Source organism: Salmo salar, chromosome ssa29 (assembly GCF_905237065.1).
Source record: "Salmo salar chromosome ssa29, Ssal_v3.1, whole genome shotgun sequence".
Lineage (NCBI taxonomy): Eukaryota > Metazoa > Chordata > Actinopteri > Salmoniformes > Salmonidae > Salmo > Salmo salar.
In genome coordinates, this window is record NC_059470.1 from 25,923,978 (window position 1) to 25,944,921 (window position 20,944).

At 44.9% G+C, this 20,944-nt stretch overlaps 1 protein-coding gene across 2 annotated transcripts in view; it reads left to right on the forward strand.

Moving 5' to 3' along the window:
• The window catches only part of LOC106590434 (spermatogenesis-associated protein 13), a 35,025-nt gene extending 21,237 nt beyond the window's left edge, over nt 1-13,788 (forward strand). The window contains exons 3-14 of one of the 2 annotated variants that reach the window (XM_014181476.2): nt 250-291; nt 696-1,169; nt 1,317-1,461; nt 4,624-4,754; nt 9,643-9,822; nt 10,453-10,644; nt 11,360-11,539; nt 11,774-12,006; nt 12,096-12,225; nt 12,314-12,692; nt 12,818-12,892; nt 12,993-13,788. In XM_014181476.2, the coding sequence (XP_014036951.1) occupies nt 250-291; nt 696-1,169; nt 1,317-1,461; nt 4,624-4,754; nt 9,643-9,822; nt 10,453-10,644; nt 11,360-11,539; nt 11,774-12,006; nt 12,096-12,225; nt 12,314-12,692; nt 12,818-12,892; nt 12,993-13,171 (2,340 nt within the window). In that variant the 3' untranslated portion in view covers nt 13,172-13,788. Of the gene's footprint in view, nt 1-249; nt 292-695; nt 1,170-1,316; nt 1,462-4,623; nt 4,755-9,642; nt 9,823-10,452; nt 10,645-11,359; nt 11,540-11,773; nt 12,007-12,095; nt 12,226-12,313; nt 12,693-12,817; nt 12,893-12,992 lie in introns of those variants that run through there. The other variant, XM_014181478.2, reaches the window with a different exon arrangement.
• The last annotated feature ends 7,156 nt before the right edge of the window (nt 13,789-20,944 follow it).

Consider the following 20,944-nt stretch of genomic DNA (forward strand, 5'->3'; position numbering starts at 1 on the left):
CTGTCTGGGTTGTTAGAGGACTGAATATTCAATCAGAAGACTGGTTTATTTGATTGAGAACCATGATGGCAGATTTTAGTTGATAAGATGGAGGGAAATTAGCTGATTTTCATTGGTTGAAGAGAGAGAAGCAGGCAGAGGAACTGTGCAGTAGAGGACTAAAGGAGAAGCAGACCCAGACCTCGGGACAGAGGCCTGTGAGTGTGTTGGTGTTTGACCATGGTGCTGATCTACTGTGTACCTTTCCAGTGCATATGGACCAGACCAGACCAAGATCAGGAGGAGCTGGAGGTAAGGGAACATCTCTCTACCAATGACAAATAAATGAAACAAACTAAACCACTACAGTATACTACTAAGCTCTCTGGTCAGCTAACCATTGCACATTTTTTTCTCTTGGGCAGTAACCTAAATAGGAGGAAATGTATTCTCTTCTGTCGCTCCTCCTTGTGTGTACACATACAATTTGATAAGACTTTTAACCTGAATTGAGGGTATGGGATATGGGAGAAGAATGTGCAAAAATAAATATTCCATATCACTGACATTAGTACGGACTTTCCCCATTTGACACGTCAGCTAAACAGCATGCTCTGTTTCTGATTAACAGACATTCTTTCCTGAGGATGTGTTTAATTAGGAGCAGGCATTGTGGGACATCAAATTTGACCTTTCACCTTTGCTCTTACCTGCAGGACACGTCAGATGAACAGGGTAGAGAGGCACTATTAGGGGGTGAAGAGGCGCCCTCTCCTTCAGCCACCGGTACCCCTCTCACCCCAACATGTTCCCTAGATTCTCCCACCTCACCCATGTTAACCACATCACCCACGGCAACAGGCGCAACGGAAACGTCCACGTCCGTCACCCCTAGACGGAGGGCTGGGCGATCGAGGCCTCGGCCAATCTCTGACTACGCTCAGCTGGTTGCCAGGAAGTACGCCATCCCCGAGGAGGAGGCGGAGCTACATCCTGAGGAGAGGACTACAAATGGATCTCCCTGTCAGGACTTTAAATGTAATGGAGGCTCGCAGGACAGTGACAGCCCAGAGAACTACAATATGAATGGAGATCTCCAGTGCCGGAGGAGACGGCCTATGTCTGTGATTGGAGGAGTGGATCTGTACTCTTCACCTGGCGCTGAGGAGAGGGAGGACCGCCTGCCGTCTGTAAGCACCTCACTGTTTAACAATGGCTAGATATACTGAGAGATTTGTGTAACACAGCATGTCAAGTACTGCCCTGTTTGTGATTGAGGTGCAAAACCCTTGATGTTCCCAAAGGCCCCTAACACTGTCCTCTCCATGTCGCTCTAGCCCCTGTCACGCCCACCTGTCCCGTCCCACCAGGTGCCCTCCTACAGGGCTGTGTCGGCCAGGTTCCGCCCCTCCACCTTCTCCCAGAGCACCCCTATTGGACTGGACCGCCTTGGACAACGCAAACTACACAGAGTCCTCAGTGGTGAGGGAGGGAGTGTGAAAGGGAGGAATAAAGATGGAGAGAGTATGTCTGTGTATGAGAATGAGAGGCAGAGTGGGGTAGAATATCTGTAAAAGAAGAGCAGAGAGCAGATCGGCCAACATGCACGCATGTTGCGTACCATCTACGCAATTCTCTGTCCATGTATGAAAGTACGAGATCCGAGGTAAAAGTACGCAGAAATGAATAGGGCCTGATTTTTTTTATTTTATTTTTTATTTTTTATTTTAATTTTTTTTAAATCCACTGAGTAAATCTAACATCCCGATTCTCGAGCTGCAAAACACAGACATGAATGGAGTTTGTGTCAACGGACATGGAGATGAATACATTATAATTAGACGTAGCTACATCGTGTTTGTCCCTCCTGGTGGTTGTGATGCTGAGTTTGCCGACTGTCAGCTGTAAGTTAACACATGGACAAATCCCTTTTCCATTCTGTTGTGGAAAGGTAAACACATTGGTTCAAGCTAACGTTAGCGAACATAAGATGGACATTCAGTGGGCTCTAAAGTGACAGCAGTTCACTCACATTTGCTACTGAAAGAAATTAAATACAAATATGAAAAATAACTGTTCGCATTTGTGCGAGGGTGATATACGTTCAATTCTGCGTCCCATTAGTTGTATTTTCCACGTATCATTACGAGGATCACGCATCCTGATAGACTGTAACAGTAATTATGATCCACGTCACAAAAAGCATTACAAAAGTATAATCACAAATAAATATAAACATCTTGGAATTAAATGGGGTCTGGAGTTTAGAAGACTGCGTGATGAAGAATGGATGAGTGTCCGGTATTAACTATAGAGCCAATGCTTCTAAAATGCCTTTGTACTATATTTTAGATTTTATCAATTTCGAAAATCTGAAACGATATATGCGCTGCAAAGAAATACAATGGACACCTTTACATAGGCTGAAACAGCGGACTCTTCTAGCGAACAGCGTTCAGATTCCCTTTGCATTATCCTACTGAACAGCGTTCAGATTCCCTTTGCGGTAGCCTACTGAACAGCGTTCAGATTCCCTTTGCGGTAGCCTACTGAACAGCGTTCAGATTCCCTTTGCGGTAGCCTACTGAACAGCGTTCAGATTCCCTTTGCGGTAGCCTACTGAACAGCGTTCAGATTCCCTTTGCGGTGGCCTACTGAACAGCGTTCAGATTCCCTTTGCGGTAGCCTACTGAACTGCGTTCAGATTCCCTTTGCGGTAGCCTACTGAACTGCGGTAGCCTACTGAACAGCGGTCAGATTCCCTTTGCGGTAGCCTACTGAACAGCGTTCAGATTCCCTTTGCGGTGGCCTACTGAACAGCGTTCAGATTCCCTTTGCGGTGGCCTACTGAACAGCGGTCAGATTCCCTTTGCGGTAGCCTACTGAACAGCGTTCAGATTCCCTTTGCGGTAGCCTACTGAACAGTGTTCAGATTCCCTTTGCGGTAGCCTACTGAACAGAGGTCAGATTCCCTTTGCGGTAGCCTACTGAACAGAGTTCAGATTCCCTTTGCGGTAGCCTACTGAACAGCGTTCAGATTCCCTTTGCGGTAGCCTACTGAACAGCGTTCAGATTCCCTTTGCGGTAGCCTACTGAACAGCGTTCAGATTCCCTTTGCGGTGGCCTACTGAACAGCGTTCAGATTCCCTTTGCGGTGGCCTACTGAACAGCGGTCAGATTCCCTTTGCGGTAGCCTACTGAACAGAGTTCAGATTCCCTTTGCGGTAGCCTACTGAACAGCGTTCAGATACCCTTTGCGGTAGCCTACTGAACAGCGGTCAGATACCCTTTGCGGTAGCCTACTGAACAGCGGTCAGATTCCCTTTGCGGTAGCCTACTGAACAGCGGTCAGATTCCCTTTGCGGTAGCCTACTGAACAGCGGTCAGATTCCCTTTGCGGTAGCCTACTGAACAGCGGTCAGATTCCCTTTGCGGTAGCCTACTGAACAGCGGTCAGATTCCCTTTGCGGTAGCCTACTGAACAGCGGTCAGATTCCCTTTGCGGTAGCCTACTGAACAGCGGTCAGATTCCCTTTGCGGTAGCCTACTGAACAGCGGTCAGATTCCCTTTGCGGTGGCCTACTGAACAGCGGTCAGATTCCCTTTGCGGTGGCCTACTGAACAGCGGTCAGATACCCTTTGCGGTAGCCTACTGAACAGCGGTCAGATACCCTTTGCGGTAGCCTACTTAAGCTTTGTGTGGCCAGTTTGCAGTCTGTGTCGACGTGATCATTTGTTTTTGTTTTCAAAGTGAATTTTGCTTTTAGTGTTGATTAGGAACCGTGTCTAAAAAGCCAATACTTGTGAGCTGGCCCTAGTGATTGGCCCTGTTTGAGAGGTGACTAGTGATCCTCTGCTATAGAGACTAAACTTGGGGGCATGTGCTAAGAAAAACCTTATAGATAATTATCTCCATTCTACACTGTACATGTAATGGAATAAACATACAATCTGTTCTAATTCCACAAAACATATATTTATATTTTATGTTCAGTACTTATCATTATGAATCTTTTATGTTTTGTAAATACCTTTTTAGCGGACTGAACTGAACCAGGTGTGATGCATAATGTTTGTATAAGCACATAAATCTCCAATTTTCTGCCCGTCTTGCACTCTAAACAGTTGGACATGGTTGGCAGGTCTGGGAGAGCTTTGAAAGTTAGTGTGTAAAATGAAAGTGTGTTTACCATCTTTCCAGAGTGTGTAATGTGTAGAGCAGGGTTCCCCAACTGGCCTGAGGGCGGGTTGTTTTTTTGTTTTGTTTTTTGTCCCCCCAAGTTTTCTAAGCAAAAAAAAACGTTTTTAATTTTTTTTTCTCCGACGTAGACTAAAAACACCAGGAAACCAGCTCCAACTGATTTTAATGTAGGATTTTTTCCCCCACTCATAATAGTGAAATGTGATTGTAAACAAGGTTTGAAATGATTATGTTTTAGTTAAACATATCTGTTTGGGCTTCTTGCGGTCAATTTGCCTTCTACAAATTATTTGTAATTGTCGCAGCCCCCCGACCATCCACTCAAGAACAAATCGGCCCGTGGCTGAATATAGTTGATGATCCCTGGTGTAGTGAGTGCTGTTTGTGTGTGTGAGAGCGCATGTCTGATGTGTGTAACTGTACTAACTCTCTCCTCCCCACAGCAGACGGAGGCTCAGAGTGTTGTGCAGCGGTGGATGGTGACAGTGTGAGTGAGGAGGAGGGGAGCTTCGATGAGCTCAGTGATGTCACAACGTACCTGCAGCCTGGGGTGGGGCTGTCTGCTCTCAGCCAGGTGTGCTGCTTATCTACCTGCCTGCCTGTGTGTTAAATTGCAGGATGCATTCAGCATCAGATGTAACCAATGTTCCCTCAAAACAAATTCAGCAATGAGCAAATTTCAGGTCTGCTGAGCACAAACTTGAATGTTGGGAAAATTCTGTGCAACTTCCAGTGCAAGTTTATCAATCAAATTTAAAATGTATTTATAAAGCCCTTCTTACATCAGCTGATGTCACAAAGTGCTGTACAGAAACCCAGCCTAAAACCCCAAACAGCAAGCAATGCAGGTGTAGAAGCACGTTTACTCTGAACACTGAGGCTGTACCCGTTTTTAGTTAGTTTTAACAGTGGTCAAGTAGTCTACTGTGGCTATTTGATCATAATGTAGGGCTACCAGAGTGGCCTACCATCAAAAGCAATGGTGAAAATGGATGACATCTTAACATGGAAATAGCTGTTCTATCATTCAGCCTACAGTAGCAGCCAACATGTGGTGATTAATGTAGGCCTACATTCCATGAGACTTTTGGAAAAAACATGCAGGGCTTGACATTAACCTGTTTTATTTACTTGTCCTTCAGACAAGGAGGTGACGGAAAATGTTGTGTTGTTTGATGCTAGAAACCACTCTACAAAATAAAATGCATTATTATTTCCATACCATTATTACAGAGAATCAGACAATTATGCTACCCTCTGCCTATTGGCTACTTAGCTTATTGAAGCCTGTCTCAAAATACAACACTGCCCCTTTAAGACAAAACAAAGCTATGTACCGGACTCATTTTTCATAGAGGTCTAGAAATGTACACGTTTTGTGCTCTTGTAGGAAGCAATCACTCCTCTATTGCTGACTACAAAGTATCTATAACTGGGCTAATAACTCACTAACTAGCAATGGATATTAACTAAATGTGCACAATTGGCTACATGCAGCTCTTGCTTTGATCTCAATACAAGCGCATCTACTCACAACTAGGGCTGTTACGGTGACCGTATTACCGCCACACCGGCGGTCAAATTCCACCTGACCGTTTAGTCACGGTGTTTAGGCTTCTCCAAGCTCTGATGCTGATGGTCATTAGTAGCCTACCAAACTTGCTAACTGCCTAATACTCAGCACTCTATTGTCCCTCTAATCACTCTGACATCAATGCAAATATATTCGAAAATCTAATCAAACACTTCATGAGAGCTCATGTAACGCAATATTTCAATATGCAATGCAATTGCATAAGAGAACAGAGTGATTGCCTCTATTAAATTGAGGAGGATCCCATCAGCTTTCTGTAGGCTAGGCATATGATATTTATTTCTAAACTTTCCTAATATTAAGCACATTGCTTATATTTACAACAGGAGTATAGCCTACCTGGCTGGCATGAAAATGAACCACAGGAAAAGCGTCCTCCATTTGTTATTTAAGTGCATAGATGACATGTATTTTTACCCCCTGACCCTGTTTCGAGACAGGTGCATGATAATGGTCCATTCTAAATCAAAACAAATGTCTCACACACACATTAATTAGTATATGTAAAGACAAGATTAAATCAAGAATAATCTGATGGGTGACAATTTTAGCCTATCACTTGTGAATTACACTACCGTTCAAAAGTTTGGGGTCACTTACAAATGTCCTTGTTTTTGAAAGAAAAGCAAAAAAAAATTGTCCATTAAAATAACATCAAATTGATCAGAAATACAGTGTAGACATTGTTGATTTTTAATGGAATATCTACATAGGCGTACAGAGGCCCATTATCAGGAACCATCACACGTGTGTTCCAATGACACGTTGTGTTAGCTAATCCAAGTTTATCATTTTAAAAGGCTAATTGATCATTAGAAAACCCTTTTGCAATTATGTTAGCACAGCTGAAAACTTGTCCTGATTTAAAGAAGCAATACAACTGGCCTTCTTTAGACTAGTTGAGTATCTGGAGCATTAGCATTTGTTGGTTCGATTACATAGTCAAAATGGCCAGAAACAAAGACCTTTCTTCTGAAACTCGTCAATCTATTCTTATTCTGAGAAATGAAGGCTATTCCATGTGAGAAATTTCCAAGAAACTGAAGATCTCGTACAACGCTGTGTACTACTCCCTTCACAGAAGAGCGCAAACTGTCTCTAACCAGAATAGAAAGAGGAGTGGGAGGCCCCGGTGCACAACTGAGCAAGAGGACAACTACAATAGTGTCTAGTTTGAGAAACAGACGCCTCACGTCCTCAACTGGCAGCCTTATTAAATAGTACCCACAAAACACCAGTCTCAATGTCAACAGTGAAGAGGCGAGTCCGGGATGCTGGCCTTCTAGGCAGAGTTCCTATGTCCGTTGTCTCTGTTCTTTTTGCCCATCTTAATCTTTTCTTTTTATTGGCCAGTCTGAGATATGGCTTTTTCTTTGCAACTCTACCTCTGCCTGTGTGCCATTGGAACACAGGAGTGATGGTTGCTGATAATGGGCCTCTGTTTGCCTATGTAGATATTCCATTAAAAATCAGCCGTTTCCAGCTACAATAGTAATTTACAACATTTAACAATGTCTGCACTGTATTTCTGATCAATTTGATGTTATTTTAATGGACAAAAAATGTGCTTTTCTTTCAAAAACTAGGATATTTTCTAAGTGACCCCAAACTTTTCAACGGTAGCGAATATATTATCACTTGTGAATGATGCTAGGCACAACAAACCATGCATTTTTTTGTGTGACTTTTTCATAGTTGCACACCTATGTAGCCTAGCCCATAGGCCAATATGTTTTAATAAGGTTTGTATCACAATTGAAGTGGCCAAATAACTTCTTAAAATGATGCGCATTAATCTGCTTTACAAGGGGTGTAGAGCCTAACTGGCATATGTGAGTTTGCGGAAGATAATTTCCACCATTACAAATGCGCCTTTTATAGTGAAAGCATTACATGCATAATTGCATTAGCGGTCACTTTTGATAATGGTGTTTTCCGCTAATGGAACATTCACGCGTATTGCCTACTACCGTGTGCGCATTGCTGCGCTTATAATATGAAGAAATAGGCTAATGGTTTAACAACATTTTAAGCTAAACGTTCTGATCTAAAGGTTTTTTGATGCTAGTGGTTGTATTCATTTGGGCTCTATCGCAACTGTCCCAGACATTTTTTTTAACCTTTATTTATCCCACATAATAGAATGGGTATACTTTTGTACTATGGGGGATAGTAGATTAACATAGTCTCGTGCTTTTGCTGTTCAAAGTAAATGTAAACAGTTCTTCCAATATCTTCCATATGGACATCGGAGTTGGATAAGGACATGCGAAGTTGCGTCCCCGACGTGTCTGTCTTAATTTGTATCCTGTGAGAAAGACCCGATCAACTGACGGAGAGCTGTGTGAGTGAGAGACTTCTTGCACGGCACACTCAAAGAGAAGAGCACAACACAGCACTTCGGGCCGCAAAAGGAATTGATTTTTTAGGGTGCATTACTGCCACAAAGGGGATTCCGCCGTGAAATTCGAGGCATTATCAAGTGCTTGTCAAATTGTGATTGATTGACTATTGAAGTGTACAGCCTGCGCCATAAACAATACAGAACTCATGCCTTTCAAGCTATTTTTTTCAAATTATCATTAGTCTCATCATGCAGCCTTACAATGTATTAAAAATCAAAACTTATAGCCCAACGTTTCTAGAACAACTAAAGTTACATTTAATAACTTTAAATTAAGCATATAGGAATACCTGTTTCTTTAACTGCTTAACACGGAATAGCCAAATGTGCTCACTCCATCGTTTGGAGAAAATCTATTTTATTCAGCTTTGTTCAGTTGTATTCATCATACTATAAAGTAATGCCACAGAATTATAAGCAAATCTTGTCTGCTAAATGAACTAGTGTAGCCCACAGCCATATGGCATAACCTAACATAAAGACAACTCAGAGTATGCTATTCTGTTCTTCTGAAATAGACTACATTTTCTTCATATCATGCTGTTTTATACCTGTCTAAAATAAATAATGGATTTATTGTGAAGGTGTAGGCTATATTACATGATTTATTAGACTTTTTAAAATGTGGAAGCCAGGAGATGCTTAATGTCAGTCTCACGGTCAATTACCGTGAGACTGACAGTTTTTCGCTTGGCAATCACCGGCTGACCAACATTTTGTGACCGCCACAGCCCTACTCACGACCGTTCATGCTGTAAACACAGTCCAGTTCAAAGTAAATGGTACAGATCCATATATGGCAATGGTCTATTTGCATGTAGGCCTACTGCAGCTCTGATTGTTTACGCTGCACCGGTCTGTGTAGAGTACAGGCTGAGTAGTGCGTGTCAATGCAATAGAATCCTACTCCGATGCGTTCTGCTACAACAAAAGCTCTTGCATAGTTCGTTTTGTTTCAGTATGTTGCATTGAAAGTGGATAATATTGGGTTGATTCGATCACGATTGCCACAGTAAAGAGAAACCTTGATAGTGTTAACCTCCACTCCATAATAAATACAAATTGTAGATTTTTTTTTTTTACAGAAATGTTTGGGGATCGACTAGGAATGCCTTGGAGATCAACCAGTCGTTGAATGAAGTTCAATCTCGTACTTCTCTCTGTGGGCTGATATTTCTGTGCGGCGGTCTGGGGGCTACTGCGCATGCTTAGTGGGAACATTGGATAAATGTCTCTCCAAGACAATATGCCCTTTCTGCAATCCCTGATGTGTGTGTGTGTGAGATCTGTTTTGGTCTGAGTTTGGACGCAGCTCTGGTGTCCCAAGTCCAAGCGTAATCTGTGTGTCAGACATGAGTATGCTGTGCATGTAATTCTGTATTTATTTGTGCGTGTCTGTCATTACATAAGCTTGGTAACCCTGACTCGGTAACCCTCCACCTCTCTTCCCCCTTTCTCTCTCAGTGGATCAGCCAGGGTCAAGCTGTGTATGCGGAGGCCCTGTGGGACCATGTGACGATGGAGGAGCAGGAGCTGGCGTTCAAGGCGGGGGATGTGATCCGGGTGCTGGAGGCCCCTCACAAGGACTGGTGGTGGGGCATGGGGCCAGACAGGGAGGCCTGGTTCCCCTCCAGCTTCGTCAGGGTAAGACAACACAGAGTCAACACATTTGTGCACTAGCCCTGTTTCATTGAAAAGAAAGAAATCTGTCAGTCAATTATTTAAGTTCTTTGTTTTTATTGATCTTTTTTCACAACAACAAGATACAAACAGGTCAGGGCATGAAGCAAAAAGAGGTCAAAAACAAAACAACTTTCTGAACAAGCCATTGACATGATCGGCTTGGATCAGAAAGCAAGAAAATACAAGAAGTGTCCATGTTTTGTCTTAAGTAGACATTCTGCCCTCTGTGTAATTGATGTTTACGCCAGACCCTGCCAGCTGTCTTGGCTGCAACCCAGCCCCTTACTAGTGTGTGTTCACAGGAAAAGGGTAGTGTGGGTTCAGAGGTTTCGGGGGTTTCCCTGGTGACTTGTATTGATTTACAGTTGCATCTTAATTAGGCAAGCTATGGTAACCATGGTGAGGCCAGTTAATTGACGGGGGGGTGACCGCTTGGTAATTGCCCCTGTTGGGGATTGTTGGCGACACAGGGGCTTGTTAACCATACATGGTGTTTCTAATGTTACCATAGGGATATAGGTTGTGTTAACAGGGTTTAATTTACAGATGCGTGACTCTGGTTCGCCTGGTAACGTGTGTGTGATTTGACAGGTGCGTGTGAACCAGGAGGAGGACTCTGGAGCGGAGAGTGTAGAGCGTTGTGCTCTGGACCAGGAGAACCCACACACTGCCCCCCGGGACACACACAGCGCTGAGCACCGCCACCAGATGAGGACCAACGTGGTAAAAGAGATCATGAACACAGAACGCATCTACATCAAACACCTCCGGGACATCTGTGAGGTGGGTGAGGCTCGACCAGAAACACTAACCGACCCTAACCCATGTCTCTCCTCCATCGTCACTGACATTACCACTAGGGTAGAGTTTACGTTCGTTTTTCTCTCCTGCTCTCATCTCTCCTTGCCTCTTTTTGGAAAAATGGTCAAAGGTAATCGAGGAGAGGAAATGTGGAAACAAATGCATTTGTATGAAATGAAACTCTCCTTTTCCACTCCCGCATCATCCGGCAAATGAATTTTAAACGGGTGGAATTCAAGAATAAATGTGTAAAGTGATAAAACAAATATAGCTAGTTGTGCAACACATTTTATAGATAAAGGATAAGTAGCATATTTGTGTATGTATGCATGCTTTACTCCTTTGAGAACACCTGATTCAAAGGGGGCATAGCACTTCCCTGCTATCTGCCGCAAGGACACTCTTGTGCATCATCTGTCGAAGTAGGAAATGGAGGGGAGTAGAGTCCATTGTGTTCGATTTGACACTCTTCTCGACCACTTATCAGTTTCCGGGTCACGGAGGAGAGGAGGACAGAGGAGTCAAGGAAAGAAGAGGACTGACTTACCTAAATGACAATCTCCCTAAGGCTCTGGATTTTCACCAGCTTCATTGGCCCTCCCCCTGCTGGACAAACCTTGTGTTGACCGCAACTCCATAGTAACGGTTATTCCTTGTTACAACTAAAACATCTGACAATATCTAATGCTTTTCCCAGGGTTATATCCGTCAGTGTGGTAAAAACCCAGGCATGTTCACTGAGCTGCAGCTGAAGACCATCTTCAGTAACATCGAGGACATCTACAAGTTCCAGAGACAGTTCCTCAAAGACCTGGAGAGGAAGTACAACACAGACCAGCCTCACCTCAGTGAGATAGGAGCCTGTTTCCTCTTACAGGTCTGTTCTACCGTTGGTTCTACCTTTCTACACACAGATTGTATTACTAAATACAGCATTTTTCCAAAACATTTCACTGTATACATTTCAAAGCAGTCACATCCCTATTTGGTAAGGTTTTATTTAACTCTCTCCCCTCTCTTTCTCTTCCCTCTCTCTTTCTCTTCTCTCCCTCCCCTCTTTCCTCTTCCCTCTCTCTCTTTCCTCTCTCCTTCCCCTTTCTCCCCCTCTCAGGGGGAGGGTTTTTCCATCTACTCTGAGTACTGTAACACCCACCCTGCAGCGTGTGGGGAGCTGCAGCGCCTCATGAAGCTGGGCAGGTACAAGCACTTCTTTGAGGCCTGTCGGCTGCTGCAGCAGATGATTGACATCTCCATCGCTGGCTTCCTGCTCACGCCCGTCCAGAAGATCTGCAAGTACCCCCTGCAGCTGGGAGAGCTGCTCAAATACACCCCCAAAGACCACAGGTAAGCCACAACACACACACTTTCCAAACTTCACAACACCCACACACAAACCTTTTCACACTCTCCAATGCTGTTGTTGTGTGCTGTAGTGACTACGGTGGAGTGAGTGACGCGTACGAGGCGATGAAGAACGTGGCGAGCCTCATCAATGAGGGGAAGAGGCGGCTGGAGAGTGTTGACGCCATCGCTCACTGGCAAGTGGCCATCCTACGCTGGGAGGTGAGAATCTTCCAGGTGTATTATTACTGTAACAACGAATGTAACTCAACCTAATGAATGTCTGTCTCTCTGTCATTGTTCCTTTCAGGGAGCAGACGTGTTGGAGCGCAGCTCGGAGCTGATCCACTCTGGAGAGCTGACCCGGATCGTCTGCCAGGGCAACAAGACACAGCAGCGCAGCTTCTTCCTGTTCGACCACCAGCTGGTGTTCTGTAAGAAGGACGTGCTGCGCCGCGACCTGCTGTACTACCGCGGCCGCCTGGACATGGACCACACGGAGCTGCTGGAGATGCCCGATGGCAGGGACCCTGAGCTGGGCATGTCGCTGAAGAACGCCCTGCGGCTCCGGAACAGCACCACTCTGGAGACCCTGTGTTACCTCTGCTGCAGAAAGCCCCAGGACAGACAGCGCTGGCTGCAGGCCTTCGCCAGGGAGAGACGGAGGGTACAGGAGGACCAAGAGATGGGTGAGGAGGGCTGGGATGGAGGAGGGAAAGGGGAGGAGAGGAGGGGTTATTAGGAAGAGGAGAATGTGTCCGTGCCAGTTCAATGACATTTGATTGTCTGGTATTTTTTTATTCTTTCATGACAGGAATGAAGATCAGTGAAACGCAGCGAAAACAAGCAATCTTCAATGCGAGGAAATCCCGACAAGGGAAAATGAAGAGTAAGCGTTAATAAATCATGCTTTTGTGTTCTTACGATTGCTGTGCATGTGGTTTTGGATTCATCACTATTGCAAATAATGTTTTCTATTTCCTCCACAGCCATTGGCTACTCTGGCACTGTCCCGCCCCACCACCAGCCCCTGCATCCAATTCACCAGCGCCACGTTACCGTGCCAACCAGCGTGCCTCAGCAGCAGGTGTTCACATTGGCCGAGCCCAAGCGAAAGCCCGCCCACCTGTGGTACACCTTCACCCGACACACCTTCTTCAGGAAGTGAGGATCCCCCCCTCGCCTGGTCTTGACTCTAAATGGTCTGACCACGCCTAGAATCGTCCTGATAACTCAAAGAAAAACGTACAGTTATGGACCCACAGGGCAGTATCTGTGCGCGTACTCCTTTGTGTAATGGGTGTTTTATCAATGTGTTTGTGTTGCCTCTTAGTGTCAATATATCTGTGTGTTTTGTTTCTGTATTGTTTGTGCATTATTTTATGTCTGTTTTTATTTGTTTAGTTAAATCAGTGCCTGGACTTGTTAATATGCATACAAACGGACACCCCTCCATGTTGCTGGTGTGGTGAAGATGCTGCTTTTGTAGTCTGAGATTCCTTTACACCCAACCGCCTAGCAGAAACCTGTATTATAGTAATTATGGCAATGATGTACTACACGTTCAGCTTTTAAATTACCTGTCGAATATTTACCTGCTACCTTGGTTTTAGTTTATTTCTCTGAGGCTGGACCCTGTTGGAGTTAGACTGCGAGTGAAACCACAACACACCCACAGGACAGTGTACCCACTGGACAGTGTACCCAAACACACCCACAGGACAGTGTACCCACACACACACACAGGACATTGTGTATACACCCCCCCCCCCACAGGACAGTGTACACACAGGACAGTGTATACCCACACCCACCCACAGGACAGTGTATACCCACACACCCACCCACAGGACAGTGTATACCCACACACACCCACCCACAGGACAGTGTATACCCACACACACCCACACACAGGACAGTGTATACCCACACACAGGACAGTGTACACACACACACACCCACAGGACAGTGTATACCCACACACAGGACAGTGTACACACACACAGGTTTACACATGCACTAACCCTGTTATCACTGTTGTAAATAAACTCTTGTACAAAAAGTACCAAATGCAAGTGATGTTGGTTGTGAAAATGATCTCTAACTGGAATAGAATTATATCTGATCCCGCCAGACAAATAATCAGACTTTATTTTCAAGATAGTGCGCACGTGCCCTGCTTTCAACGTAATCTAGAAGTTGTAATAGTGGAATGCACAAGTAGAATCCTCTTGTCATGTTAGTCATTGCAGACCTTAGAGCAGTTTATAGCTTATCAGAAATGTCCATATCAACTAGCCCGAGTCAGCTAATGTTATTTAGCTACGTTTTTCAGCCCATAGATTTTGTTTGTCAATCGAATATCACATGAATGCAAAACGTATAGCATTGCAAGAAAATTAGTTTTAAAACGGCAAAAATGTACCTGCACCTCATGACAAAATGTGTAGAATTGTAGGAAATAATCTTTAAAACCTGCAACATTTTCTCTGCCAAAAAAAGGGTGTGAACGGTTAGTGTTATGAACAGTGCTTGTGCCGGTAGAGCGCGGAAGAGATGTTCCACAATGCTGACTGAAAAAGTCTGATCCTGCTTTGTTGTATACCCCTCAAGTACTTAGGTTACTGGGGAAATGTACCATACACATATCTGCTATAATTAGATGAATTATATCACAGATGATCCCACTGAATGAGCCCCAGCTAACAGTATCTGGCGCAGGTCACATTGCATTCTGTGTGGTCACTGGTTCCCACAGCGGCTCATCTGTTCGGTCGGATCTGGTTACGTTCACCTGGCGGCTCAGGGTAGATGGCGAGGGCCCCACGGCAGCACGGTTTAGCCAGTAGCCTACACAGGCCTGCCTTTCAAAATCTAGATTTGACCTTTTAAGAGAATGGAAGAGTATAAATGACAGATGGCACTCTGAAGCAAACGATCCCGCGATATGAGAGGCGCGAGGTAATTAATGTCGCTGTGCCGGTGTCGTGGGAAAGAGCGCGAGGACGGCGGGCAGACAGATGTAGATTACGGCTATGGCAATGAGTCTCAAGGGGACAGTGCTAGTGTAAGTATAGCATATTCTTGGAACGTTACCTAGTGTAGATGAATGGGAATAAATTGAATATTTAACCAAGTTAGGTTAGGCCTCAGTGACTAGTAGAAGTCATTGTGCTGCCATATCAACCGAGTGGTCTCCATAAGATGTTATTTTAGTAGCCTACTTACATCGAAAACGTAGGCTTTAGGCCATTCACTAAGAATACATGCATTTACAGTGTGTGACTGACTCCTATAAAGGAGTCATTTTCATTGCCATGGAGAGAATCGGTACCCTCGTTATCACGATAGGTTAAATGTTGCGCGCGGTTTGAGATTACAAGCGATGGCGTTACTTTGAGATATGAGAACTGACCACATACCTCGTGATGCAACCTGTACAGTTTCCCCATATGATCCAGCCTACTGCTTTAAATATTCGACTGAAGACTCCATACTAATGGTGAGTGTGTGGGAGCTGGCCTCAGAGACTCAGTACTCACAAGCCTGAAGACTTCATATTAATGGTGAGTGTGTGGGAGATATCCTCAGACATAGTCCTCCTCACCAGCCTAAAGACTCCACACTCATTAATGGTGAGTGTGTGGGAGCTGTCCTCAGAGACAGAGTTGCAAAGAAAAAGCCATCTCAGACTGGCCAATGAAACAAAAAGATTAAGATGGGCAAAAGAACACAGACACTGGACAGAGGAACTCTGCCTAGAAGGCCAGCATCCCGGAGTCGCCTCCTCACTGTTGACGTTGAGACTGGTGTTTTGCAGGTACTATTTAATGAAGCTGCCAGTTGAGGACTTGTAAGGCATCTGTTTCTCAAACTAGACACTAATGTACTTATCCTCTTGCTCAGTTGTGCACCGGGGCCTCCCACTCTTTCTATTCTGGTTAGAGCCAGTTTGCCCTACTCTGTGAAGGGAGTAGTACACAGCATTGTACAAGATCTTCAGTTTCTTGGCAATTTCTCACATGGAATAGCCTTCATTTCTCAGAACAAGAATAGACTGAGTTTCAGAAGAAAGGTCTTTGTTTCTGGCCATTATGAGCCTGTAATTGAACCCACAAATGCTGATTCTGCAGATACTCAACTAATCTAAAGAAGGACAGTTTTATTGCTTCTTTAATTAGCACAACATTTTTCAGCTGTGCTAACAATTGCAAAAGGGTTTTCTAATTATCAATTAGCCTTTTAAAATGGTAAACTTGGATTAGCTAACACAACGTGCCATTGGAACACAGGAATGATGGTTGCTGATAATGGGCCTCTGTACACCTATGTAGATATTCCATTAAAAATCTGCCATTTCCAGCTGCAATAGTCATTTACAATGTCTGCACTGTATTTCTGATCAATTTGATGTTATTTTAATGGACAAAAGTGCTTTTCTTTCAAAAACAAGGACATTTCTAAGTGACCCCAAACTTTTGAACGGTAGTGTGTGTGTGTATAATATATATATATATATATACTGCTCAAAAAAATAAAGGGAACACTAAAATAACACATCCTAGATCTGAATGAATGAAATAATCTTATTAAATACTTTTTTCTTTACATAGTTGAATGTGCTGACAACAAAATCACACAAAAATAATCAATGGAAATCCAATTTATCAACCCATGGAGGTCTGGATTTGGAGTCACACTCAAAATTAAAGTGGAAAACCACACTACAGGCTGATCCAACTTTGATGTAATGTCCTTAAAACAAGTCAAAATGAGGCTCAGTAGTGTGTGTGGCCTCCACGTGCCTGTATGACCTCCCTACAACGCCTGGGCATGCTCCTGATGAGGTGGCGGATGGTCTCCTGAGGGATCTCCTCCCAGACCTGGACTAAAGCATCCGCCAACTCCTGGACAGTCTGTGGTGCAACGTGGCGTTGGTGGATGGAGCGAGACATGTTGTCCCAGATGTGCTCAATTGGATTCAGGTCTGGGGAACTGGCGGGCCAGTCCATAGCATCAATGCTTTCCTCTTGCAGGAACTGCTGACACACTCCAGCCACATGAGGTCTAGCATTGTCTTGCATTAGGAGGAACCCAGGACCAAATGCACTAGCATATGGTCTCACAAGGGGTCTGAGGATCTCATCTCGGTACCTAATGGCAGTCAGGCTACCTCTGGCGAGCACATGGAGGGCTGTGCGGCCCCCCAAAGAAATGCCACCCCACACCATGACTGACCCACCGCCAAACCGGTCATGCTGGAGGATGTTGCAGGCAGCAGAACGTTCTCCACGGCGTCTCCAGACTCTGTCACGTCTGTCACATGTGCTCAGTGTGAACCTGCTTTCATCTGTGAAGAGCACAGGGCGCCAGTGGCGAATTTGCCAATCTTGGTGTTCTCTGGCAAATGCCAAACGTCCTGCACGGTGTTGGGCTGTAAGCACAACCCCCACCTGTGGACATCGGGCCCTCATACCACCCTCATGGAGTCTATTTCTGACTGTTTGAGCAGACACATGCACATTTGTGGCCTGCTGGAGGTCATTTTGCAGGGCTCTGGCAGTGCTCCTCCTGCTCCTCCTTGCACAAAGGCAGAGGTAGCGGTCCTGCTGCTGGGTTGTTGCCCTCCTACGGCCTCCTCCACGTCTCCTGATGTACTGGCCTGTCTCCTGGTAGTGCCTCCATGCTCTGGACACTACGCTGACAGACACAGCAAACATTCTTGCCACAGCTCGCATTGATGTGCCATCCTGGATGAGTTGCACTACCTGAGCCACTTGTGTGGGTTGTAGACTCCGTCTCATGCTACCACTAGAGTGAAAGCACCGCCAGCATTCAAAATTGACCAAAACATCAGCCAGGAAGCATAAGAACTGAGAAGTGGTCTGTGGTCACCACCTGCAGAACCACTCCTTTATTGGGGGTGTCTTGCTAATTGCCTATAATTTCCACCTATTGTCTATTCCATTTGCACAACAGCATGTGAAATGTATTGTCAATCAGTGTTGCTTCCTAAGTGGACAGTTTGATTTCACAGAAGTGTGATTGACTTGGAGTTACATTGTGTTGTTTAAGTGTTCCCTTTATTTTTTGAGCAGTATATATATATATATAAAAAATGTATAAACTTGGTGGTTCGAGCCCTGAAATCTGATTGGCTGACATATTTATTTTTATTGCTCTAATTTCCTGTTTATAATAGCAATAAAGCGCCTCTGGGGTTTGTGATATATGGTCAATATACCACGGCTAAGGTCTGTGTCCAGGCACTCTACGTAGCGTCGTGTGTAAGAACAGTCCTTAGCCGTGGTATATTGGCCATATACCACACCTCCTCGGGCCTTATTGCTTAACTATAACAGGATGATCTATTTTGGATGCCATTTAACTGGAGTTGATGAGAGAGAAAGACAGAGTGCTAGTGCGTGCACTGATTTAAAGCAATATTCAAGTGATAGGCTGTTTTAAAACTCTGCAGCTGCAATTTAAAAAATAATCTTTACAATTAAAAACAAGGTGACCCCCGAAAGCCAGATGGAGAAGTGTAAATTAGACGCGCATTCGGTCTTTATATTACTGTAGCATAGACTAGGCCTACATTTGCTGCAGTATATCTGTCACAAGGAAAAAAGTGACCATGATGAGATGATAGGGCTACATGCATTGTGAACTGTGCTCCATACTGTGATGGGCTGTCCGTCCCCACCCTGAGCGTTGATTCATCATGCAGAGGCTGTAGAGAAGACAGATTTAGATTTATAATTTAACAGTTCCATTTTACGCCATCCTGTTCATAGAAATACTTCATTAGAATTTACAGTTTTCTCGCAGTTATTCATCCCAGGAAAAGGGAGTGGTTTTTGTGCGTTAAATCCCGGGAAATCTCGGTTCCCGCCCTCAAACATTTGGCCAAGCTGTGCACAGGGGAGCAAGTTTGCCACAATTTCTGTTGCACGGATGGTTATGTGGATTGTACCTGTTCATAGTGGTCCTTTTGTGCCGCACTGCATTCCGGGGCTCCATGTGACACCTGCCTGCAGAGTAAATGATCCGTCCGCACCTGACCCGCTCAGGTCAGGTTTCTGTGCCTTTTCTAAGGAGCTTTAGGCTCGCAAAAAGGGTCTCCTCGCGCCATCATTTCTACGATGAGGGTATTGTTGCATATCTCCTTCATGGAGACAAACGGGCCAGTGCCATGAGGGTTCTCCCTAAAAGCAGAACTTGAGGTTTACAGCGTCTCGGACATTGTTCTGCTGTCGGTTCACCTGCACAGGTGAGAGAGATGGCTTCAGCACTCACTGCACTTTTCAACCTGCCCGAGCAGAAAGGGGAGACAACGGGATGCTGTTCAGGCTGCACAATCAAAGCAATGGTCTTTGTAGGTATAGATTTATCAATTTACTTTTCATCATGTTAGGCTTTAAACTGTTACAACTCCTTTCTCCTTATATAAGTGGATGTGCTGTATGTGCTGGTTCACCGGTAATGGATATGAGTCGGTGACCAAGTTTCCCCACTTAGAATTTATGGTTTATCTTAATAGTAAAATCAGTCTCTAGGGATATCGGGTTCTTGCCCTCATGAATGTCTGTTCAGAGTGCGCCGCTTGATTGAGTGCTGACACTGCTGCACGAGGCCGTGGGAAAGCAGACCCCTCGAGCCACGCTTTGTGCGCTCCCTCTGGGAATCTTGCCAAGACGCCAAATGTTTTACCGGTACTTCAATTCCTTCAGTAACAAAGGACGGTTCACTACTGTTGTCACTCTCTGTAACGTGATTTAGTTGTCTGTTTACCCTACTGCACTTAGTAAACAGTACATGGTGGAATGGAAAGGTGGGTACTGGGTTGTCTACATTTAGGATAAAGTACCTTTTGAATTTGAACTTTAAAAAAATAACTTTCAAAATAACCTTTCATCCTCTCTCAATCTCCCAGGGAGTTTGAGAGAGAGACAGAGAGAGACAGACAGATTGAGAGAGAGACAGAGAGATAACGAGACACCATACAGACATAGAGAGAGGGGGATTGTGTGTTGTGATGTGCTGCAACAAGCTCTCACAGTCTCACATCAGAATATGTTTATCCATGTTTCTCAAACATCACATTTCGAAGTTGTTCCAAACATCAAATTTCGAAGTGTTTGGTTACTTCTCTGTATCGTTCCAAGGTTAAGTTTAGGCATTAACTCTGAATTCTAAAGGTTAGGCATAATGTCAGAACAGTTAAGATAAGGGTTAAGGTTTGGGATAGGCTTAAAACAAAAATACCAGAGGCAGATGCTTACACACATCCTGCGTCCCAGTCACAACGCCCTTGTAGGGACCGACGCCGGAGATGAGAAGCAGGTACAGGAAGTCAACATTTAGTCGTGAACAGACAGGTAGCACGACAGGCACAGCGTCGGCACACGGGTAAACAAGGACATACGACAATCAATGCTGAAGCAGGGAACAGAGTGGGGAACTAGACATGTAGGGAAGGTAATGACAGAGGTGATAGAGTCCAGGTGAGTCCAGTAATCGATGATGCGCGTGACAGGGGAAGGCAGGTGTGTGTAATGATGGTGGCAGGAGTGCGTAATGCTGGGGAGCCTGGCGCCCTCCAGCACCAGGGGGGAGGAGCGGGAGCAGGCGGGACAGCCCTAGCAAAACCAGGTAACAGCGCTCACTGTTGCCCCTAGTGGCTGGTTTCTACGTCATGTTCCAACATCCGCAGACATGGATGGACGTCCAATACTGACTTGTATCACGGGTGACCTGCCTGGATGTGAGTAAGTGAAGAAGGTTTGTCTCTGATATAGGGGGTTATTCCAGAGGCCACCAAGTCACTCAGCCCCGCCCTCGAGTCCAATGCTCTCAGTGACCAGAATACCAGGGAGGCCAGGGGAGCCAGAGGACTGTCTGTGGGAGATGGAGGAGGTGGGCTCTGGAAGTCCTACCC